Source organism: Ostrinia furnacalis, unplaced genomic scaffold (assembly GCF_004193835.3).
Source record: "Ostrinia furnacalis isolate ACB-3 unplaced genomic scaffold, ASM419383v2 OfSCF0637, whole genome shotgun sequence".
In the NCBI taxonomy this organism is placed as follows: Eukaryota; Metazoa; Arthropoda; class Insecta; order Lepidoptera; family Crambidae; genus Ostrinia; species Ostrinia furnacalis.
This window is the reverse complement of record NW_021130876.1, coordinates 160,346-186,906: the sequence shown is the minus strand read 5'-3', so window position 1 is coordinate 186,906 and position 26,561 is coordinate 160,346. Positions and strand designations below refer to the sequence as shown.

Here is a 26,561-nt window from a genome sequence, read left to right as displayed (position 1 = left end):
TCACGCAAACGGTCAGTGCGCATACACACGCTATCACAGCCGCAGTGATAACGCGCATGGAATATAAAACGAACATTATAAAACCTCTTTCGATTAAAATTGTCAAAACTTTTTGGTCGCGCCAGTTTATACGGACTCCGCGAAAAGTTTTTGATCTGTGCGCATTTTGGCGGGAAAATTTTAACGTTTAATTTGACTTAAAAATTAAAAGTAATTTAATTTAAAGACTGTAAAAGTTCCTATTTAATTATAAGTTTGTGATATTGTGAATTAGTAAAAATGGTGAACAAAGTGTACAAAGTCAATTCGACAAAAGGAGAAAAGATGGGGAGCAAACATAATCAAGTTCTGATGTCTATAGTTGGTAAGTACATAATAATATAAGTAAAATTGTCTTAATTAAGTAATTTTCTTAGGTTTATTTAGCATTATGTTAGATCATTGCTTTAATTTAATTATTATTAAAAATATTAATCCAAAATACCTAATAGGTAGCAAAGAGAAAACACTAAAATAAAAATATTTTTAATAAATGAAGAAGCAATAGGTAAACATATAAAAAATAAATCACAGGGTTTTCATAATATTACACTCGGTAAAACCGCAAATCACACGGGCGGAGCCACGAGTAGAAGCCAGTTTATCATAATAATAATAATATTACGCTTTACGAATAATTTTGTATGTTCAAAATTTATTTATTTCACTGCAATAATAAATAATAACAGCATCTTAAAATAATTTTAATAAATAAATAGTAAATCGGCTAATTAAAATACAAAATAAGTAAATAAATTATTTGTACAATAAATAATTTGAGTTTTTTAGATCATTAATTAATTACATCAATGTAAACACCTGCATTTCCCTTTAGTAAAAATAGACGCGGCAAGAACTATAAATATGATAGCACAATGAGAACAATAGGTTGGATAGGGCATTTAATTAACTATTCTCCCATCATTCATGACATGGCAGATAACATTTTTTTAAACATTGACATGTCATACAATACCAGTCAGGCCTAAGAATTTTTTTCCTACTTATTTAATATTGTAGAAATTATTTAAATAATTGTAATAAATATTTGTATTTGACAAAAAAACGACAATTAATAATAATTTACTTTATTTTATTTTATTTTTATTTAAAATTACTACAAAATTAAGGGAAAATGGTATACCGGTTGACTTGAATTCCCCATCAAACGACGTGATAACTAAGTAAAAATATTTAAGAAGTAAAATGGTAATTTGAAATACTGTTTAATAAATCCATAGCGTGTTAGGAAAATAATAAGCTTTTGAAGATAAAGAAATTAATATCTTTAATAAATTTAAAATTAAATAATAAGTAATAGTTTAAAAATTACTATCAATTTGTTCCCAAAAATGAAGATCAATCTCAATTTTTACTAACTCCACGGTGCATCGTATCAAAGTGCAGTGCTCGCTGCCAAATAATTCACCCACACGTGTTACTTACATAACTGCAATAAATTACGAATAACTTGTTCCTAAACATTGATGCACTTTTATTCTTGTTTGCTCTATTATCATCATCATCCACTGCTGAAAGTAGGTACCAGAGGTTACCTTATTGATGCATAATAACTTAACATTTTTAAGATAGGCAGTTCTTGGCGGGAAGAGAAACGTCATAGCTATAGAAAGAAAGAAAAGAAAAAAAGAAAGAAAGAAAAAAAATAATTAATTGTCATCGACAACACACTTATTAATAAATCTAGCGCTTAACAGCCGTATTCCCAAACATTACTATGAGATCTCATAGTGCGCGTGGACGCACAGGGTAACACGCGAACCAGTCACAGAGCTCTATTCAACGCTGTGCGTTTTATTTGAATACGGGCGATAGACACGTATGGGAGAGAGTTTCGTAGATATCTTAAAAAGTATGTCAATTGACTATGGTGTCAAATAACCAATTGTCTTTGCCCCAACGATGTGCATTGCTCTATCTTTGATTGCAGAGACATTCTTTAGGCTCAATCAAATAAATCGTTTTGTAAGACGTTATTTGTGCGTTTTCAGGACCGCACACGGAAAATTGTATTGACAAACAACTACTTACCGTTGGAATAAAAATTACAAACACCCACAGTTAGGCAAAGGCACGAAAATGTCTAAAAACGTCTTACACGTAATAAGTAGTCAAGTAACTCAATTTTAACTTAATTTTAAGTGATTATTGCTAGTAGAGCCCGAAAAAAACACAGGGCCTTATTACAAAAAGTTAAACGGGTGTTGAACTGTTGTTTAAACTGAAATGTCATTTTAAACACGTGTTTAAGTTTTTTTAACAAGCCTCATGTTGTTTACCTCTTGTCTTAACAACGTTTTTATCACCATAAAACTAATTAATACGATTAATTAAGTTTTTCTTTAAAGTCGCTAAATGAAGTTGCTAGCAATCTGCCGCCGCATCTCAAAAATTAAGAAAACTTATTCAATTAGATAATTATGTACTTAGTTAATTAAAAAGCTTTCTGATTTAATTGGAAATGTAATTAAATATGAAAATACAGAATTTTTATCTCATTTGAAGATAATTGAGGAAATTAATCTCTTTAATCGTGGTATATTATGATTAATGACACGACACGCGTTTGACCAAAGTCAAAGTAGTCGCCCGGCAAGCGCAAGGTCGTCGTCGTGGGTTCGATTCCCATCTTAGGCAGTTCGATTTTATCAAGTTGCTTAAAATTTTACTTTGATATGCGACTCTATGCTAAAAAATTGATGAATGTGCGAAATTGAATCGATCCTTAAAATTCTTGAGCTTCTTCTTGTCGTGTCGACAACAAACCTACACAGTGTGAGCCCAAAACTCCGCCACAAGAGTGGCGTTGTCAGTAGCCTTCATGAAATCTTCCTACGTGCAGTTGTTTGGGCACGCAGAGCATAACATCATGTGCTTCGTCGGCTGGGGAACAAAACCACACTTGCACTCTAAGTTTGAGCCATTGAACAGATGATGATGAGCTAATGTTTGACAATCACTATAAGTAAAACTCTTTTGTTCCAGTATGCATGCCGATCCTGGCCTACGGAACAGCCATGGGCTGGATCTCGCCAAACAAGGCGCTTCTCATGGGCGACTACTCGCCCTCCACGTCGCCCTTGTCAGAAGAAGACGTATCCTGGATGGCGTCCATCATGTTTATTTTCGCGCCCGTAGCTGTGTTTGTCTATGGCGTGGCAGCTGACAAGTTTGGGAGAAAGAACGCGCTTTTATGTGCTTCAGTTCCTATAGCGGTAAGTTTTATTTTGTCTTGGTATATTCAGGGTTAAGTTTCCCTTTTGAAATGATTCAATCAAGGGAACTTCATAATTATTAGGAGTTGACCGTCCCTCCACCTTCTTCACCTGTCATCCGCTTAGCACTGGAGGAAATTCGATCCTCAACTTCGAACTCCTTTGTTGTTCTGATTAATTTCGTAGCGGGTCCTATCACAGTTTGGCTTTCCCCAGGACATCCTTAACCTTCACTGGTTGGGTTTTTATTGGCGGTCAAGATTTAGATCCTGGCTACACAGGAGTTGCAGCGGTGGAAACGAGAGGCGGGAATAGTCCCGAATCCCTGCCCTAGGTTACCTAGGGCGTTTGGGTAACTTCGCTCTTAATCCAAAGCTTCCTGCTTCCCGAAACAGTTTGCGAAACATTGCTTCAGTAATATACCCAGAGCTTTATGTACTAAAGTACCCTTTCTACTACAGCTCGGCTGGGCAGTCAAGTTGATAAGCGCGCACCCTATCGCGCTGATCGGCGCACGTGCACTCATTGGCTTCGGCTCGGGCGGCGGTTTCGTGGTGTGCCCTCTCTACGTGAAGGAGATTAGCGAGGACAGCATACGAGGCATGACTGGCACCTTCGTTATATTCTCGCAGGTCAGTATCATAATTATCATTTCAGCACGTCCACTGCTGAACATAAGGCCTCCCCCAATGATTTCCAGATTGATTGGTTGGTAGTTTTCTGCATCCAGCGCCTACCTTTTTGTCGCACACTGCACTTTCCGGTACGTGGTCCCTACTCCAGAACATTGGTGCCCCATCAGCCGTCAGTTCTGTGTAGGTACTATGTGCCCGTATATGAGCAGTCAGTGTAGTAATGATGAATTATTTATTAATGATTTGAATACATATTTTTGTGTTGGATAGCCCATTTTATAGAGCTTAGGTCACATAACATCACCCTACAGTCAATTGGTAAATACTGCTCCGCCGTTAAGAAAAATGTTTCAAAAACCGGAAATGTTATTCAAACTTTCTATAAATTTCACGAAAACGAAGTCGCGGGCACAGCAACAGTCTATTTATATTTTGGAGTACAAATTAAAAACAAACCTTTTAATTCGTTTAGGGTAACCCTTCCGTGACTAAACCAATACAGTTCGTTCTCAAAGAAACCGTTTAAAATGAACCTCTCCCGTTAATTTATCAGAAGCGGAGGGATCGTGATCCTTAAAGTAATTATTCAGATGTATTAAGTCGATTAATCGCGATTGCTATTCGTGTCGTGACGATTTTAGCACGCGTTAAAATTTCTATGTAAAGTTGACAGCACTTCTTGACTATTTCGAAACATAATCTACTAGAAGACCACCTTATGTACCTAGATAATAAATGCAAACAACCTGGGTGGGTGTGGAGCACTGATGACCTGAAATACGGGTTTCTCTGAAACCATGGCACCAGTCTTTCACATACAAGGTGCCAAATCATTATAATATTGTAAAATTGTAATTTCGTTTTTATCATCATCAACAGCCCTTTACAGTCCACTACTGGACTATGAGCCTCCTCCACTATAGTGGAGGGTTTTGCCATAATCTCCACGCTTGGCAGGCGGGTTGGAGATCGCAGTTTAAAAGATTGATGTTTTTCAGAGAGCGCTGCTGCCCATTCTCTGTTTGATGTGTAGTCCCTAAGTCGCCTCTTACGACACCCGCGGGAAGAGTAGGGATTGGTGACAAATGTATTCTACTCTGCCGTCACCACACGGCGAAATAAATATTTTATGATTTAATTTATTATAATTTTGTTGCTAACTCGCCTCTTACTGAGTCAGTGCCTAGGGATGGGAGGGTGTCTTTTTGACGTCAAAAGTCAGAGACTTCAGATGTCCCTCTTTGTATGTTCAGTCACGTCTAACTATGTCAATGTCGTGATCGAATCAGAAATGAGGAGATCTGCAGGAGAACCAAAGTAACCGACATAGCTCGCAGAATTGCTAAAATCAAGTGGCAGTGGGCGGGACACATAGTTCGTAGAGACGATGGCTGTTGGGGCAGGAAGGTTCTCGAGTGGCGACCACGGGCTGGAAGACGTAGCGTGGGCAGGCCTCCTACTAGGTGGACCGACGATCTGGTAAAGGTCGCGGGAAGAGTCTGGATGCGGGCAGCGCGGGACCGTTCATTGTGGAAAACCTTGGGGGAGGCCTCTGTCCAGCAGTGGACGTCATTTGGCTGAAACGATGTCATTGTCACCCCTCCCGTGCCGGTCCCATACCGCAGGCACTGACGCAAGTTAACGCTAGTCCTTATAATAAGTAGGTACATTCTTCTTCTTCTTCTTTGGTTTATGGCGATGAACTTGCGTTTTTTCGCCACTGAGGGCACACTATTCCGCCAATGTCACGTGCGCAGCTTTTACACAGTGCAGTGGTTATAAAATAAGTAATTTTGTAGCTGCAATTTAAGCAAACTTACATTAAGATGCCACAGTGTGTAGGTTGACTGTTGACATCCCGATCGTCTAAGCGGTGACACCTAAACTTTTAAACTTAGCGACAAAATGATGTGACGTTGTGTCGCTATTATGAGCCCTGCACGAGGTTTTGATTCTAAGGTTGAGTTGTAGGTACCACCTAACTTTGACCGTAACTACACTCGGCATCAAATAAATCGCACCTCCCGCGACAAGAACTTATCAAACGTATGCATCCACACTTCCCACCAACATTGGTACCATTTGAAAGCCTAGTTCTAAACTTCATTTCATTAAAGGAAACGTTTTTACCCCAAAAATGTGTCTTTACAAGGATCCAGAGTCATTTCTTCAAAAAATAGGTAGTTACGCTATAGCCATTTTTTATGACTTTAAAACTGTTAAGTTGGGATTAATCGCTATTCATCTGTTAAAGAGGACACGTGAGATCTTTATTTGGTTTTATAACCATAAAATTTGGTCTAATTGATCCCAGAGGTGAGCCCAAAGTGAGGTCTATTTTCAAGTCACATTTATGGTATATGTTAATCATTTATTTAGAAATGAAATGTATTTTTCTTTAAGGATATTTATTGGGCTTTCATTCGTTTCAGCCAAATGACGTCCACTGCTGGACAAAGGCCTCCCCCAAGGTTTTCCACAATGAACGGTCCTGCGCTGCCCGCATCCAGGCTCTTCCCGCGACCTTTACCAGATCGTCGGTCCACCTAGTAGGAGGCCTGCCCACGCTACGTTTTCCAGCCCGTGGTCGCCACTCGAGAACTTTCAAATAACACCAATATTGTTGGGGTACCATGATTGTGTCAGAAGAAAATCTTTAAAGTTCGCGTCGCGGAAGGTCCGGTTTATTTGATGTTGAGTGTATAACGATATCGGTGTAGGTAGTTAGTTACCTTTGGAGAGAAAGTTCTCTTTTCTATATTAGTACAACAGATAATAATTAATACTAATTAGTACTTACTTAACTAGGCAAATCTTTTATCTAATTATCGCAGAGCTCTAATTTTAAACTAGAGATCTAGGCTGAGTTGCACCACCTAACTTTGACCGTAACTATAACGTTAACCGGTGTTTTACTTTTATGGAGTTTGACAGATTTTTGACGTTTGTCAAAGTTAAAGAAAGATGGTGCGACCCAGCCTTAGAGTTCACCTAATTTGATTATTACTACAAAACTGATTGCTTTTACAAATTAATTATGCTTGGGAAATTCTGGTCTACGTCTAGAGAACTATCTTCAAACGCCTGGAATTTGGGAAATTGAAGGACATAATCCTATTTAAACTTTCCAATCTTGATTATTTTACCTCTAATTTCATTTTCTAAGAAGTTTAGGTAGGCTTACGATTAGGATGCTGATAATTTTATTCCTAAGTATTTTAATAAGGAGCGATTATTATACAGTTTTCTTAGCCTCTACAAACTTTTTGGAGGAAATTATTAGGTATTAGGTATGTCCGCTTTTGAATAGACCAGAATTCTTGCGGCCTAATTCACGTATTTTGTAATAATCAAAATGCCGTTAACGTTTAGAAGTCGTCCTATTGGCTCTGTGCACGATTACAGCGCCAACTAGCGTCCACAACTTTGTGGGCTCTGTCACATTGACATTTAGGTCGTATAATTGTGAAAAAATATCGAAATGAAAAAATAACAAATATTTTCGACTAATAAATTGTTGTGATACCACGATTTGGGTGGAAAAAAGGTTTTGAAATCATTTTCGTCATTCAAATCAAATGAGGTAAGTCCAAATATTGTGTTTAATTTTGATTGTGTCAGGGTTTGTTTACTTCATTTATAGTTGTAGTTTTACAGTAAAACAAAAAGAAAAAGCTACTTTAACGGTTTCATTACATAACAGTAAATATATTTAAATGTTCCTGTATCGCTAGTAATAAATTAAATTCGTTTTCAGATCGAAATGAGTATTGTTTTGAAGACCGTGTTTGTGAGTGTTACAATATGAAATTCCAACCACAAACCGTATTTAAAGGAAAGTTGTTGGTATTGGCTGGACAAGTCCGAGATGTAGAAGAATTAAGAACAAAACAAGGGCAGAGTTCAATAATTCACGCTCTCATCATAAGGCAAACATCTGTGCACAACAACTACTGTGACTCATTTTTGTACTACCACGTTGTATAGTCTAGTTATTTCCAAATTGTAAACGGCTATTAAACCAGCCCTATCGAAATACAGTCCACTCTTTTATTTAAGTTCCCAGTAGGACCCTTTTCATGCGATTAATTAATGATATTTAAATGTATTATGTAGAATCGCTTTGCCATTGACAGATACATCTGATGACAGAGCTTACATTATTTCTATTTTTGACCACCATGAGCGCTGCGATAGATTATGTTACCCCCACCTAGTACTTCGCACCCAGCGAATTGAAAAACAGTCTAAAATGCGTGTTTACGTGTCATTTCGATTAAAGTAAGGCCAACGAGAAGCGATACCAAATGTAAACAAACCCAATGTCATTGTCATTTAAAATAGTAGGGTGGGTTGCACCACCTATCTTTAACGGTAACTATGACGATAACCGGTGCTTTTTGTATGGAATTTGACAGATTTTTGACGTTTGTCAAAGTTAAAGTAAGATGGTGCAACCCAGACTAAGGGTTTGACATTGACATATTTTGGCAGGAGAACGAGATATTACGACAAATAGATACACAAGATGGGAAGAGACAGAATAGATTGTCAATTCGCAAGTCGAATCGACCTTTTGTATCGCTTCTCGTTGGCCGTAGGTACTGTTAATTATGAAAAATCTAAAACGTTAAAATAACGGTATCGTTGTGGCCAATGAGATGCTGTCATAGTGACATTGACAATACGTCAATGTCACGCTAGCATCAAACGTCAGAATAGAGAGACGCGCGGAGACGACTCCGCGCGCTTTTGTGCTAAGTGATGAATTGTATCTAAATTAAGGCAATATAATGTGGAAGATGAGTATCCAGTGTTTTATTTATGAGAATAGATCGACCGGCTTCTAATAGTACTTTACTGGATAGAATCGCAACTCGGCTATTTGTCGTTTAATCACTGACATCCGATTAAACCGAACTTCAAAATAGGTAACAGGTGAATTACCGCGGAGGCAACGATCGAACCCGATATTGTTTCGATTTCGTTTTTATCTATACTTATAATAAATCTGTAGAGAGGTCAATTCTGTACATGAAATATATGGGTAGTTCTACAAATCAGGGAATTTTACGGGGCTCAACTTGCAGCTCCTTAAATTACCAATCAATAGTTTTCGTTTTAGGGTATTAATAAAGTTAAACTCACATAGTACTTGGTCACTGAATTTCAACACGTTTTAATAAAAACATCCCAGACAAAAATGGCTTCAAATGGGAAAAATTCTCATTTCCCTGTGGGGTGACATTCCAGAATTCATGATGTAAATCACAATAAAAAATATATAAAAATATAACTAGTCAAAAATAACATTGTATTGAAAGTAACCATTAGTGTATCTTTCATTTAACCTATATGGATTATGTTTGAATTCCCTATTTACATATTTTTTTGATTGCTGAACAAAGGCGACACGAATTAAGTATCACTTCCCTGCCACCTATAAACACGTTAAAATCTGTAACAAAACAAAGGGTAAGCCACGTTGTCGTTCTTATGTATTTAGGTATGCAGTTAAGTTCGCCTAGTGAAACGTCTATTTCGCCCAAATCGTCAGTCAGTTAGACGCAGCTACGCTGTTATCATCGTCTGTCGTGTCTGGGCCAGACAACTTCTCACTCATCTGTTACGTANTGCAATAACGTGTGCGAGCACTTCCAAATAGGCATCGTAAAATATTCTTCCATGAAAGCAAATGTTGATGACGCTTAAACTGAATCTGAAACTGAGACCAGTAATGCCTGCAACACCAGTATTTTGATTCATCAGACTTGGTTGACCTTACGAGTGTACTGGGACTGAATGAACATTGATGATCCTGATGGATTGCTGGAGATGCCGAAAATAGATACTAACGAATTGTTTCCAGTCGAAGAAAAGCGTCGAGGAAAGAAGAGGAAGATAATAGAAGGAGATAAGAATAGTAGGGAAAAGTCAAAGAGATCAGGTGACGGAAAAAGAAGCAACCTAAATGAGTTCCATGTTCAATTGATAGTGGACCTTTATGATGCACATAAAAGTATTTTTTATTATTTTTAGAATAAAGACTATAAACTCAAATGCATCTTTCAGTAAAATTTTCACTATCCTGTATATGTTCTCACTTCCCTGTCCATCGAAAATAGAAAAACCGCTATAAAATCAATATTTATCATAATTTTGTCTGGCCCGTTAAAAATTGGATATGTTGTAGTATATTCTCGGTCTTTAGTCACTGTTTACACTGATTACTAACAAAAACTGGAGATTCATTTTATGGTCCTAAATAATTCCACCGTGAGTAGAACTACCCATATTTTCAAAATAACTATCAGGGGGTGATTAGTGATCGATACTGATGCCAAAAATGCAATCAGTAAAATTTTTGTCTGTCTGTCTATCTGTCTGTCTGTCTGTCTGTCTGTCTGTCTGTATGTTCCTTATAGAAACAAAAACTGCTTGACGGATTTTAACGAAACTTGGTACAATTATTCTTCGTACTCCTGGGCAGGTTATAGGATACTTAGGAATTCCCACGGGCACGGGAATTAGCGGGAAAATCCTTTTGTATGAAAAATCTAAACTGCTTAAGTTAGACGCTTGAAATTTGGCATGCAGGTACCTTAGTGAACTCAAAGCTTAGTTACCTGTATTGCAAAATTCCCACGGGAACGGGAGTTAGCGGGAAAAAACATTTGTATGAAAAAATCTAAACCGCGTAAGATAGATGAAGGGGGTAAAACGGGATCCACGCGTACGAAGTCGCGGGCGGCCGCTAGTACGTAATAAAAACGAAATCGAAACAATATCGGGCTATTATTATGTGACTACGAAAAGTGACTCCAGCGATCAAATCGATAATTACTATCCATATTTATCTACTTTTTGCATAAAAACACAGCCTTTTCTACGAACGTGGGGAGTCCCGCTACTAAATTACGTACTTCTCAGTATTCAAATTGAGGACCTTTTCTTTCGTTATTTAGACTGCGTACTTTTCAGAACCAAATGAGGTAGATGCGCTAAATTCTAATGAAGTCGTACAGTTAGCGTCAAATACACTCGGCATCAAATAAATCGCACCTCCCGCGACAAGCACTTATCAAACGTATGCATCCCCACTTCCCACCAACATTGCTACCATTTGAAAGCCTAATTCTAAACTTCATTTTCATTAATGGAAAGGTTTTTAACCCAAAAATGTGTCTTTACAAGGATCCAGAGTCACTTCTTCAAAAAATAGGTAGTTACGCTTTAGCCATTTTTTATGACTATAAAACTGTTAAGTTGGGATTAATCGCTATCCATCTGTTAAAGAGGACACGTGAGATCTTTATTTGGTTTTATAACCATAAAATTTGGTCTAATTGATCCCAGAGGTGAGCCCAAAGTGAGGTCTATTTTCAAGTCACATTTATTTATGGTATATGTTAATCATTTATTTAGAAATGAAATGTTTTTCTTTAAGGATATTTATTGGGCTTTCAAATAACACCAATATTGTTGGGGTACCATGATTGTGTCAGAAGAAAATCTTTAAAGTTCGCGTCGCGGAAGGTGCGGTTTATTTGATGTTGAGTGTAGTTCGTGACACCCAAAGTGACCCAAAGTTGACATTACACTTCGTTCGTTCGTTTCAGCCAAATGACGTCCACTGCTGGACAAAGGCCTCCCCAAGGATTTCCATAACGACCGGTCCTGCGCCGCCCGCATCCAGGCTCTTCCCACGACCTTCACCTGATCGTCGGTCCACCTAGTGGGAGGCCTGCCCACGCTACGTCTTCCGGCCTGTGGTCGCAACTCGGGAACTTTTCTGCCCTAACGGCCATCGTCTCTACAAGCTATGTGCCCCGCCCACTGCCACTTTACATTTTAGCAATTCTGCGAGCTAAGTATGTCGATCAATTTGGTTCTCCTGCGCGACATCACACTTATTAAATGGCAATGCCAGATTTTGTATGGAAGGTGGCGTCTTTTTTTTTCGCTCGGCCATCGACCAAACTTTGTTTTTTGATTACAAAATAGTGTAATAAACCAAACTTACTATGGCATGTATACCTCTAAACTCAGTCTGAACTGAGTTACGAGCATTAGAAGTTTGATAATTTTCATACTAGATTTGCTTTTTGCGCACAAGTTTTGTAAGTAATTGCAACATCCATTGGTTTGGTCGATGGCCGCGCGAAAAAAAAAAGACGCCAATTTCCGGCATTGTCTTTTGTAACAAAGACGCGTTGCGAACTTTTTGGCTACTTTGAGTTAGTGTCACGAACAATTTGACGCTGACTGTAGGTATTTACTTAGTTAAAATAATGATAATGAAAATCCATATTTATCTATTGCATAAAAACAGCCTTTTCTACGAACGTGGGGACTCCCGCTACTATATTACGTGCAATACTTCTCAGTATTGAAATTGAGGAACTGTGTACCTACTTACGAATGCATACAAAAAATGTATGCATTACCAATCGGAGTACAAAGAGGAAAACTCTTTTGCATTTTTAATGTTTTAATAACTTGCATGGTAAACAAATTAGTTCTTTGTAAAAGCCTCTATGGACTAGTGGTTGAAATTGGATTCTTTCAATCAGAAGGTATTGGTTTCAATCTCCTGGTGGGACACACAAACAGAGAAATCGTTTAAAAATACCTATCAGTTTCCACTTACAATCGACGCACACTATCATTCATTCATTTAATGAGACCAATAAAACTTGTTATTAATTTACGTGCGCATATTTACGTACTTTGAACTGTATATTATGTCATACTATACAATATGGAGACACGCTGGATTATAATATTGTTAAGCGACTTCCAAAAAGGAGAAGATTCTCTAAATTCGAGTTACATAATTAAATTAATAATTTAATTTTATCTTTGGCAACTTTAATTGACAGAAGTCGTTTAAAAATTAGCATTTTCGCCCTCGTTAAATTTTGTCACAGATTAATCGCGCGCGTCCCTGTTTCAAAAAGCGGATAAAATCTATTCTCGGGGGCTCAAACTGTCTCTATACTAAACAAAAGTGTTTTAGACTAGGCGCAGAACATCGATTTTTCGTCGGCCGATAGTTTAGTCGGGCAGTTGATCAGTATGGGCATGTATGGAAGTGCGCACATTACACCGATTTGATTTGGCCGATTCTTCATACAAATTAAAATCGGGCCCAATTATCGGCCAACTAAAAATCGGTGGTCTGCGCCTAGTCTTAGCGGTTTAGGCGTGAAAGCTTAACAGAAAGACTAGAGTTACTTTCGCAGAATATAATATTCATCATCATCATCATCTCAGCCATAGGACGTCCACTGCTGAACATAGGCCTCCCCCAATGCTTGCAGGAAGGCGCTGGACGCAGGTCGCTACCAACCGGGCAACATGGAATATACCTAATATTAATAGAGATTAAATAAAAGCAAACAATAATAAATAATGAATCTCATTTTGTTACAGACGATGGGAAACCTGCTGGTGTTCATACTGGGAGACCTGCTACCCTTCCACACGGTGCTATGGATCTTGCTGGCGATCCCTCTGATCCACTTCTGCATCCTTCTGCGGCTGCCAGAGACTCCTTCCTACCTTATCAAGTCTGGAAAGAATGAGGTAAGCGACTATTCCCACCTTTCGTTCCCACCGCTGCAACTCCTGTGTCGCCAGGATCTACAGCTTGACCGCCAATAAAAACCCAACCAGTGAAGGTCAAGTTTATTGTGAAAGTTAAACTGTCATTGGACCCGCAACGAAATGAATTAGAAAAACATAAAATAGGAGGAGTTCGAAGTTAGGGATCGATTTCCCTCCAGTGCTAAGTGGATGACAGGTGACAAAACAACTTAAGGAACGTTAAGGAACTATGGATAACTATGTAGATAACGGATACCTAAAATTCTAATTAATTTTTGTGAATGTCATTTTCAACATAAGAAAACACCCAGACCAATACAATTATTCTATATTCATGCACAAAAATGAAAAAATAAACCCATGAAAGCAGGTAAACAGAGATAAGTAGTACTTATCTTAGGTACTTATTAAGTAGGTACCTAATAAAATACTGTAAAATAACGCCTCCAAAAACGGTCCGTGCCAACTTCTTAGTAATTAATTAATTATTAAGATACGCCCAAGCAACTTAAGTCATTAAAGTTTTAAGTTCCAGTCTAAAGGTGTCGCAATTAATTATTTAGACACCTTGTTCATTTAAAACCTGATAAATTTCCTGAAATAATTACTACTAATAAAGCTAAAGTTTTTTCGTTTTATTGAAGGCGCTAATCTTAATATTACAAGTCCGATATAAAAAATATTTTTGTGTTGGATAGCCCATTTATCGAGGAAAGCTTTAAGTTATATAACTTCCTTCACCCTACAGCCAATAGGGGCGGAGCAGTAAGAAAAATGTTGCAAAAGCGGAAATATTATTCAAACTACATCATTATTTTCACCCATATGAAATCGCGGGCTAACTTATAAATTGGATTGAAGACTTAGAACTTGTTATCAAGTGGTTATAATATTCATGTAGGATTTAATTCATGTATCAACTGAGTTTACTTAGCTAGATACTAACACCCGTATTCACAAACATTACTATGAGGTCTCACAGTGCTCGTGGGCGCACAGGGTGACACACGAACCAATCACAGAGCTCTTTTTAACGCTGTGCATTCGATTTGCTGCTTTACTTAAGTAAGCATCGTTTGTGAATACGGGCGTTAAACTATTAGTAGCAACGTGCATCAATTCTCATACTGAACAGTCGACGGCATATCAATCTAATAGGTACATTTATTGAAAAATAACACCTAATATAACTAGCATAAGATGCGGCAATGTGTAACTCTATGTGCCGTCTTTCATACAAAGTGTGAAGCAATCTCAGCACAATGAGAAAAGGCAGATGAACAATTATATCTGCCATTGTATAATTAAAAACAATCACACACATTTGCTCCGTTCGTGTGCAATTTACATTGATTGAAATCTTGATGACTTGGCGGGGAAGAAAATTATGCTGTTAGACGTTTTAGAGTGGAAAATCTGGGAGAAGTGCACATTCATTAATAATTTACGACAGTGTTTCTTAATCTACGGTCCGAGGAAATAATGCCTCAAAAAGGTTACAGGCCGCTACCAACCGGCCATTGTGGAAATCATTGGGGGAGGCCTATGTTCAGCAGTGGACGTCCTATGGCTGAATTGATGATCATGAAGTAAATGCCACCAAAAGTCTCGTAGCTAATCGAATTTTATCGTTGCTTTTTTATTAAGGGGGTCCTTAATATTGTGCTTGATTTCCTAAGGGGTCCGTGGACAGAAAAGGTTAAGAAACGCTGATTTACGAGATAATCTGCTATTGAATCTCGAATTTGTGAAGATTATTATGTTTGTAACGGTCGATTTAACCGTAAGCAGAGTTGATGGAGCAACATAAACGATTTGAAAGAGATTTTTTTTTACTGCAGTGAACTTTTTGACATTAAGACTGAGTTGCACCACCTAACTTTAACCGTAATTAGAACGATAACCGGTGTTTTTTGTATGGAGATTGACAGATTTTTGACGTTTGTTAATGTTTATTAACAATATGAATCGAAAACTCCTTACTAGTTAGTTAAATTTCTGTAACTATCCAACCCTTAAACAACAAAGTAGAGCTCCTGTATTTTCTCATTTACAAGTCTAATTACAGGAAGCCCTAATAGCAGGTAACTTAATACGAATTAAGAATATCCCTTTTCAATTTTCATCATTCCAATACCTATTAAAGATGAATTTCAAGAGAAATTCTAGTTCCAAAACTTTCAATATCTTCATTGGAATGGAACTAGATCCCTCCACCCCCCCCCCTCCCCCTCCTCCACTTCTAAAAACTGGTTGGCTAAATTAAAGAATCTGGAAAAATTCATAATAATTTATGAACTTTCAAGGAAAACTATGATGGTTGATAGATCAGTTAGTTTAAAGAGTAATAATAGTCGTTTAACTCATGTATTATAAAATAACTTACTTACCTAATAAAAAATCCTTAGAAGAAAATATTGAATGAAGTAATTGCTTGCTTCTGAAATATATTGTGTTAACGACGGACAACTACGGAACCCTACACTGCGCGTAGCACGACACGCACTTGGACAATTTTATTCTAAGAATTCTAGCCCTTACCACCACCTAATAAGTTCCAATTTTTCAGGAAACTGTCAAGGTCCTGTGCTGGCTACGGTCTCTTCCAGAAGACGACAAGTCGATCAGCGAGGAGGTGGACAGGCTCATCATAGAACAGACCACCAGCGAGCTGAAGTTCTCTCCAAGATTGTTGTGTAAGTTATAAAGTCTTAATTCTCACTACTGAAACGTCCAAGGAAACGTAGCCTCTCACTATAGGCCTTATACAGAAGCTCAAAGTTGTACAGCGTGTTATGGAGAGGGCTATGCTCGGTGTTTCTTTACGAGATCGGATCAGAATGCCCGACGGATTAGCAAGCTGAAGTGGCAATGGGCAGGGCACATGGTACTCAGAATTGACGGCCGATGGGGCAGCAAGGTTCTGGAATGGAGGCCGCGTACCGGAAAACGCAGCGTAGGACGTCCACCACAACGTGGACCGACGACATCATAAAGGTAGCAGGGAAGCGCTGGACGCAGGCCGCTACCAATCGATCAACATGGAAAGTATTAAAATAAAAAAATTAAAAAATCATAAAATTCATTTATTTTTGCAAATAGGCTTTAAAAAAGCGCTTTTACACGTCCCAATATTAACCCTACCACTGCTTCGGGAGAATACTTAAATGGGCCAGTGCTGAGAAGAAGCAGCGCAAGAAACTGTAGAAAATTGGGGTAAGTACCTACCTAGGCAGTGCAGGCAGGCAGTGGACATCCTATGGCTGAAACGATAATGATGAATTCACACTACTATAGGATTTGGCAACATACAAACACTTTTAAAAAGGTAAAAACGTATTGACCTTCCCGACGTTTCGAATCGGCACGGGTCTTGGTATACAACTAAAGTCTTTTTCAGCGTTCTTAAAGGCAACTTTTTACCCGTGAAAACTGTATCAGGCAGACTTTAAGTTATTGTACATCGAAATATCTCTAAAATCAGTCTCCTTTCCAAAAACCTTTGAAATCTCAAAATTTTGCCTCGCGTACACGCGTACTTAGAATATCAAAAGTACCCGTCTGCGCCAGAAGAATGGATGAAGGGTATGTTTTTTAAGTTTAGTTATTCATAAACCAACATAAACTTACGTTCAACTTGTGCTAATGCCAACAACAAAGTTATTCAAGTCCTGAAACTTTTATTTCAATTCACCCTCTTTCTTTGAATTTAGGTAAAAGAGCAAAAGAATAAGCCCAAAAGTCCTTGTTGAACTTTCTGTACCATTACCATCCATTATGAACCAAATAACAAGATGTATTGTAAATCATACGTAGTTAGCTAGTTTTCTAGAAAACCAATTTGAATTCAATTGTGGTCAATATCACCGACAATAACAGTCCAAACGATAAAAATGGCAAACAAATTTATTGTAACAATTGCTTAATTTCCACGTCGTGTCCTTGGAACTGGGTCTCAATTATTTTCAATTGTAATTCGTTTGTTGGGTGTCATATGGCACCCGGGGATCAATTGACGGGGGTTCAAATAGTAGATCAAGCCTGCCAATTGACCCGTGTGTTTTTGTTTTCTCATTGCACGTGAATGAGTTTTAAGTAGCACAATAGACTAGTCATCGATGTAGGAACTTGTTATGTCTGATCAAAGTCCGATGTAAGAAATGTGATGACTATTTCTATTTTACTTTTTTGCTACGACTTTGTTCGTCGTGAGCTCCAAAGTCCAAGCTAAAAACTCTTCCAGACGTGAGAAATCACATTTCATGATGAGACAGACAGACAGAACCTACCTACGAATATAACAGATAGAAATTTTCTCATACTGAGCCTCGTGTTCCCGAAGTTAGATGAAAGTAATTGAAATAATTCCTTCTGGCGCAGTTGGCTAATAACTGGAAATCGAGTAGGTAGTTAATTGGTTTTAACTCAGCAATTTAATTTGTTTCATTAATAATAGGTAGGTATACGTAGTTAGTTACTTCCGTGATTGGTTCAAAGTAATTTAATACAAGATCCCAATATCTCAAATAATGATAACGGTATGAACGTACCTAATATTATTATGTAGGTAACAAATTAATCAAGTTCAAGCATAAATCCTTGCAAATTTATTGTACGAGTATTAGGGCTAACCCAATGTTACACTTTTAGCAATTTGGTAGACTTCGGGCGCTGATCGAAGATTCTCAAAATTGAAGCATATTTGCTACAGCCACAGAACAATTTTATCTTGAAGATGCTTTATTTACACTGCCAAATTCACGTTTCTTCATGACTAAAAGGCTTATGAGAGTTAATGAGCTTGTCTTTTCATCAAAATCTCATCCATCAATTTCCACAACCTTTTGTTTATAATATTACACGACGTGTAGTTTCTCTAATAAACCCTTTCTCTTACAGTCTCTGACAAAACCACAGTCAAAGCCTTCTGGGTGGCGCTGATAGTGAATCTTACTCGAGAGTTCTGCGGCTGCATCGCTGTCTTAGTCTACGCCAGCCACATCTTCGCTGAAGCTGGAAAAGATCCTAACACCAGCATCGCCCTGTCGCCCAACAAGCAGTCGATTCTGCTCGCTGCTGTCCAGATCTTTGGGTCGTTTTTGGCGTGCCAGCTTGTGGACAGAGCTGGAAGGAAGGTAAATATGATTTTTGTTTGAATAACTCGCTGCTGTCTTGATCTTAAGGTTAATTTTGGCGTGCCAGCTAGTAAATCGAGCTGGAAGGAAGGTCAAACAGTCCTAGCTCCTGCTGCCCAGATCTTTAGGTCCTTTTTAGAGTGTCAGTTAATGCATTGATAAGTATTGGTCTACGGCATTCACATCTTAGCTGAAGCTGGCAAGGTTCCTAACCTAACACCAGCATTGCATTGTCGCCCAACAAGCAGTCAATCCTGCTCGCTGCTGTCCAGATCTTTGAGGCTTTTTCGCGTGGTACTTAGTCCTTAATATTTTTTATGCATGACAAGGCAGGTATATGATCGCAATCGCACCTGGTGTTAAGTGAGATACAGTCTAGGATGATACACATCTGCCCTGTAAGTAAGTTCCTATTCACTTTCGCCTTGAAAAGACCCGGATTTTAGTATTTCCGTGTTAGTGTTCAGGAAACGGGACTATTCCCACCTCTCGTTCCCACCACTGCAACTCCTGTGTAGCCAGGATCTACAGCTTGACCGCCAGAAACCCAACCAATGAAGGTCAAGTTTGTCCCGGGGAAAGTTAAACTGTCATTGGACCCGCAACGAAATTAATCAGAAGAACATAGGAGGAGTTCGAAATTAAGGTTCGACTTCCCTCCATTGCAAAGCGGATGACAGGTGACAAACAAAGGTTTAAAACGTTTAAGAAAAAAATTATGCACCACGGACAATAATATGAGCAATTAGCAACTACTAGTGTTCAGGAAAGATAGCAGCAGGCAGCGAATACCAGTCCCTAGCTGTTCGCATTATAAAAGAGTTATCGAAACTGGTGCTGGTGGAATGTCCAATTTCACTCTCTTACCACATGACTAATAAATGTGCTCGAGATATACCTAGTTAAACAAGTCAAATGATACAAATAGGGGATTAAACACTCCTTGATCTATGTAACTTAATTCTTAATGAAAACCCCGACTTATTCGGATTATCTAATTAAAGTTTCATGCCCACGTAATTCTGAAAGTGGGAATACTAAATTGACTTCAAAGCAAAGTTAACAGTCATAATATGTTATGTAATATAAAACGAGTGACAATTACAGGTCTATGTTTGATTATATGGTGCCAGGCAGATTTTGTCTTGTCACTCTATTATTAGTAGTTTGGATGGCCTTCTAGAAACTATGTGGCTCTAATTTTTTTTGCTATCTATCAACCCAACCATATTGCGGTCTAGAAAAGTTCTTGTTGGTAAATAAACGATGCTGTTTCTGCTTCGATATTACCTATCGGCTTTCATAGTCATTAATTTATATTGTTTGATAAAACAATATAAGAGTCATCTTTTATTGGTGATCTGAATTACTGAAAGAAAAAGTCGACAATTTCATAGTTTTTTCTGTGGTGTTTAAGAACTCTAATTTTCCGGTCAGTGTTTACAAAAACGATACAAATTTGAGTTTCTACACGAGCATAGTTTCTATCTTCGGAAAACAAAATCGGGAATAATAATGAAAAGCCATAAAAAAGTATGCTAAGAAACTAAAATACTTCAATTGCAACCTCTACTAGCAGTAACAGGCCAAGGTAGTAAGAAGCCAGTTTCGGAAAGTGAAACAATGAGGGTTTTCGCGAATGAAAAATCCGCCAGATATAGATGACCCAAGCTGAACTGTCCCACCAAACTCAATGACAGGGGGGCGCTACCATCGTTCAACTATATGGTTTCCAACATGGCAAAAATCGGAACCAGCGATCCGGTATAGACGGTGGCGCCCCACTGTCAATGTCATGCATAGGACAGTTCAGTATTTTGGAACTATACGTAGACGCGAGGTCCAAATGCTGCATGATTGGTTATTTTTGACATGACATTGACAGATATGTCAAAATCCACCAATCACGCAGCAGTCAAACCCCACATCCGCGTCCCGCCATCTAGCGGATCTTTCATCCGCGAAAACCCTCATTGCAACCTATACCTACTAGCAGTGACAAGCCAAGGTAGTAAGAAGCCAGCTTCGTAAAGTAAAAAAAAGACAATTTAAACCCAAAATAAAATGCCGTCAAAGTGCTCTTAGAATGAACTTAAAAGAACTTTTGAAGGTTCGAAGGCAAGATGAAGAAATACATTATATTTTGCTTCCTATTTTTGCAGCCTCTGCTAGCAGTTACAAGCGTAGTGGCCGGCTTCAGCATGTGCCTCCTGGGCGCGTGGTTCTACCTGCAGAGCGTGGGCGTGGCCATGCCAGGGTGGGTGCCCATCGTGGCGTTATGCGTGTGCATATTCGCTGATGCGTCAGGCCTACAGCCCCTGCCGTTCGTGATAATGACTGAGATGTTCAATTTCCAGGTAAGGACCTTGGTGTTAGAAAATGTTTTAGTATTTTTTTTAAGATTATTAGTAACAACTAGTTAGCTTTCCGCCCGCGGCTTGGAATTTTGTCTGTCACAGAAAAACTTTATCGCGCGCGTCCCTGTTTAGAAAACCGGGATAAAAACTATCCTATGTCCTTTCCCGGGACTCAAACTATCTCTATGCCAAATTTCATCAAAATCGGTTCATTGGTTTAGGCGTGAAAGCAAGACAGACAGAGTTACTTTCGTATTTTTAATATTAGTACCTATAGATAGTATGGATTCCCATGTTGCCCGGTTGGTAGCGGCCTGCGTCCAGCGCATTCCTGCCACCTTTATGATGTTGTCGGTCCACCTTGTGGATGAACGTCCCACGCTGCGTTTTCCGGTACGCGGCCTCCACTCCAGAAACTTGCTGCCCCATCGGCCATTGGGGGAGGCCTATGTTCAGCAGTGGACGTCCTATAGCTGAGATGATGATGATGATGATAATAGTGCCGTTAGCCCCTCGTACTAAGCTAAATTATGATTGTATCAAGAGTGAGCTTACCACAATAATCGAGCGGCGGCGGGGACCGAACCCGCGTTCCCCTGATCACGAGTCGGCTAGTCCGACCCCTTCACCGTTCGGCTGTCGTGGTTCTTTGGTCCACTTCCCATTTAGTTGAGCATACCTGCCTCCACAACCCGTTTGGCTAGCGTGGGTTGTGTAGACAGTCCATGACCGTGCATATTCCGTGCAACTGGTATTAGAGAGGGAGGGGACGTTCACGTACCTATACCTGCAGTGGAGGCAAAATGATGATCGTGGGTTCAATTCCCGCCTTAGGCAGTTCGATTTTTTCAAGTTATTTATAATTTTCAAAAAGATGATCATCTGATGATGTGATGATAATATGGAGAATTTGATTAAATTGCGTAGTTTGCTTTAGCTGATGCAGGGGTATACTTCAGCTGGAAAGTAGTTCTATGTTTTTTACTTACCCTATTCTTCTTTTCCAGCTCCGAGGAACGGTAGCCACACTGATCATGGCCATATCCCTTGGCACAGACTTCGCTCTGCTCAAACTCTTCGCACCCCTCAACTCTTGGATTGGATACCATTCCACCTTCTGGATGTTCAGTGTCATATGTCTTTCGAACGTCTTCTACCTTATTTTCTGCGTGCCAGAAACTAAGATGAGGAGTCTAGAGGATATTTATGCAGACTTGGAGGGAAAGAAGAGAGAAAAGAAAGGGGAGGATGTGGTGGAAATCAATCATGTGTGAATAGGACTTTGGAAGTCTAATGGATTTAATTGGGGGTTAATAAAGACGAATGTCCTGTGAAGAATACATTCTGTGAATTATAATCGTGGCTGATAAAAGACAATAATGTTAAGATTGTGAATGCTAAAATACTGAGGGCTATAAAGTACTAAATACTATACAGGGTGTTAGGTAAATGGGTATATGAGCCGACACTAGCCCATGTTAACATGGTCATATAAATGGTATGGTGAAGTCAGAAAATTGATATCTTCATTTTAATTATTTTAATTTTCATACAAATCCGATTTAATAAAATTTATTTTGTACTAGCTTTCCGCCCGCGGCTTCGCCCGCGTGGAATTTTGTCTGTCACAGAAAAACTTTATCGCGCGCGTCCCTGTTTCAAAAACCGGGATAAAAACTATCCTATGTTCTTTCCCGGGACTCAAACTATCTCTATGCCAAATTTCATCAAAATCGGTTGCGAGGTTTAAGCGGGAAAGCGTAACAGACAGACAGACAGACAGACAGACAGACAGAGTTACTTTTACATTTATAATATTTAGAGATGAAACGGATATCCGGTAACTATCCGGTAGGCCGGATATCCGGCCTAAATTTACTATCCGGCCGGATACCGGATAGTAACTCACTATCCGGCCGGATACCGGATATTTAAAAAAATCGACATTTTCCTATAATTAATTGAAATACATTAATCTTTGAGGTAAATATCAATAAAATGGCTTATAATAATGACGGCTTTTATTTAAAGTCCAAAAAGTTACAAAAAAGCCAAATTAAGACCTTTCAAAAAACTAATTTCTTTTTCTGGGCTAATCACTCTATACATAAATAGTAAACATCTGTTAATGTCGAAATATTGCCAAATAAACAAGGTGATCTTTTTACCCGACTGCGCCAGAAGGAGGGTTATGTTTTTCGAGTGTATGTATGTATGTACCTATATTTCTTTGGCACGGCCTACAGCCTAAACGGCTTGACCGATTTTAGCGTGAGAGGTGTCGTTAGATTCGTCTTAATTGTGAGAGTGACACTGGCTATATTAAATTTGAAAAAAAAAATCAAAATGGCGGATTTAAGGCGCCATAATATTTTATCTTAAAAAAAAATTTTTCTCAAAAACTATCGAGTGTAGTATCAAAATAAAGGGCTTTTTAAGTAGCTTACAAACATATATGTTATTTAACTAAAAATATTAAAATAAAATTACAAATACATATTACCCACAAAAGAATTAGTCATTGATGCCTCCGACTGCATTTGTGAACACTAAGGCTTGTTTTTATGTTTTTAGTTCATTTTTACGCAGTGAGGGTTTTCGCGTATGAAAGATCCGCTAGATGGCGGGACGTGGATGTGGGGTCTGACTGCTGCGTGATTGGTAGATTTTGAAATATCTGTCAATGTCATGTCAAAAATAACCAATCATGCAGCATTTGAACCTCGCGTCTACGTATTGACATCTGGCGGATTTTTCATACGCGAAAACCCTCGTTGGGTTTTTTGTTTATTCAATAATTTTCACTGATGGTCTGGTGGTGATGGTCTGACATGATGCATGCAGTTCAGTCAGATTACGCAGCAAGTAAACTAATTTAATTTTCTCTATTCAATCACACACTCACTATAGTAACCGAAATCACCCGAATTGATCTGCCCCTAGACAAGTGGCAAAATCTGACATTCTATTCGGACGGATTCGATTTTCGAAAAGTGTGACTAGTCAAGCAAGTCTACTAATAGACCCACTGATCGCGTTCGAAGCACACGTGCGGCGCTAAACTCGTCACGACATGCAACGAGACAATGGGCCAACTATCCGGCCGCCGGATATCCGGCTATCCGGCCTAGCAGCTGGCCGGATATCCGGTATCCGGTATCCGGCCAAACAACTATCCGTTTCATCACTAGTTACTTTCGCATTTATAATATTAGTTGGGATGAAAATTAAAAATATTAAAATGATGATATCAAATTTCTGACTTCACCATACCATTTATATGACCATGTTAACATGGGCTAGTGTCGGCTCATATACCCATTTACCTAACACCCTGTAAAGACCAATGTCGCCAATATTCGGTATGTCCTAAATTTTGGCCACAGGGACACAGTATTACTTGGCATCGACGTTTGAATATTTTTTACTAAATTGTCACATTGGTCATAAAATCGTGTGACTAGTCATAAAAATCTAAATTTCATCTCAAAATATACACAAACTGAAGACTAATTTAAAAAATACATTTCAACACTAAACGAAACTTAAAAATAAGTGTCACGAGTGCCACGTGTAAGTGTAAATAAATATGTGACTAAAAACCTTAATTATACGTTTAATTATGAATTATCAATTCAATGTGTATAAAGTAGTAGGCAGCTTACTATTCATAATAATAAAATTGCAGAATAGAAACGTATGGAATCATTTGCAGGAAATGCAAATATTTAGCTGGTATGAATAGAAGTTACATTCCACGATGCCATGTTATTTAATGAATATAAAAATGTTTTTGGATATTTTATTCATCTAGTCACCACACGTGCAATGTTACTTACACACAAATCTCACATTTTGGAAATATCCAAGAACATTTTACTATACTTACGATTACGAGCCAAAGTATGGAATCACCCTAATGATTTTGTTCCAAGCTATTTAACTGGTACCAATTTTCATTTAATCTTTAGTCATTTAGTTCTAAAGATCACTCAATAGGGTGATTCTATACTTTTGCTCGCGAGTTTAGTTTTAGAAAATTTCATACAATAAATTGTGGATACGCTTCATAAGACCCTATTGCTAATAAATCCTATACCTACTTTAAAACTTTAAAAGTAATAGGCTTAGCATAATACAAATTATGAATGCTTTCTTATTACATTACCCAAAATAGGTACTCAGGAACTTTTCCAACTTGGAACAACGACAGTTCCAAACAAAAAATCTCTTGCCCAAAACTTATTTAGGGCACAGATAAACTAGAAGTTTTTTTCGTCAAATTTTTTCAATAGAAAAAGTTGTATTTTGCAAACCCTTAATAATGAAATGTATGTTTATAAAACTTGAATTATAAAAATATTCAAAAATCCTTAGCTTAATTTTACTTTCTATACATTAACAGTTGATATATTTTTATCATTGAAGTTTTAATAAGTTTTCACGTTTTTTATTTTCATAATATGTATGAATTTATGTGTGTGAAAACAATCATTTTAATTCGTATTTAGATCAATTTTTACTTTTGTATGTAATGTGTTTTAGAATAAAACTGTATAAAGTAGTTTTTAACGTGTACATAGTAAAATAAGGTAGTTATCAGGGAAGCTTTTTGTGATAAATAAATATTTAAATGTGTAAATATGTTTTTTTATTTATTCACCAAAGGGTTAAGAAAAAATAAAACAAGCAAATGACTTTTCGAAGATTTACTTATTTTAATAAATAACCAGCTTAGTTTACAAAAGCATTTTTTTTTTTCGTTTTTCGTCATTTTATTAGAAAATATCATTTGAAACTAACTCACGAGTGATATTATAACATTATTGCCAATAGTTTATCATTTGAGTGTTTTTTTCAACAATGATTTTTACTCTTGGTAAAAAATATGTTCCCTTAGGGGTGACTCCACGATACTTATATAAAAAGACTAGGTACAGACAACAATGGTTTATATTTATACATTAAAATCTGGAAGATTGGTGATACGTCCAAATGCCAACGTTCATAATTATTTATATTATTAACTCAAATTACTAAGACCCCGCCTACAAAACTATGAATCTCGTTAAAAGTCAGCATTTGAACCAGAGTTCAGTCAATCGCAGAACCAAATAATTTTCAATATACCTCTAAAACAGTACTTTAACTGACAACATGTAAAGGCATTTTCAAATTGGCAACTAAGTGCTACATTCGCTCTGCAGCGTTATGAAAATACCTTAAGTACAATCTTAAAATTATTCTTGACTGATAAGAACTTTTAACCTAGTGGTGCACTATCCTATGTGAATATCCCAAGTGGGATGAAATAGAACCCCGAATTGGGACGAAAAAGGATCCTTACCGGGTTGAAAAGGGAGGAAATTGAGTAAATTATATCGTTAATTGCCTATTATTTCTAAATATTATTTTAGTGATAAAAACACTGTGATTTTCTCCATATACTATTTGGTTACATGTATTACAAAGTATAAAAATAAATATGTATAAAATTGCATGATATAACATTATATGTACCTTTTCCAGCAATAAACAATTTGTATTACC

The 26,561-nt window shown here is 37.8% G+C and overlaps 1 protein-coding gene across 1 annotated transcript; it reads left to right on the top strand.

Moving 5' to 3' along the window:
• On the top strand, window positions 1–22,438 carry LOC114366523 (facilitated trehalose transporter Tret1). The gene is made up of 8 exons (XM_028323420.1): window positions 1–364; window positions 3,046–3,275; window positions 3,737–3,907; window positions 13,346–13,498; window positions 16,089–16,215; window positions 18,419–18,654; window positions 20,817–21,011; window positions 22,019–22,438. The coding sequence occupies exons 1-8, from the start codon at window positions 280–282 to the stop codon at window positions 22,283–22,285; spliced, it is 1,464 nt and encodes a 487-aa protein (XP_028179221.1). The 5' UTR covers window positions 1–279; the 3' UTR covers window positions 22,286–22,438.
• The last annotated feature ends 4,123 nt before the right edge of the window (window positions 22,439–26,561 follow it).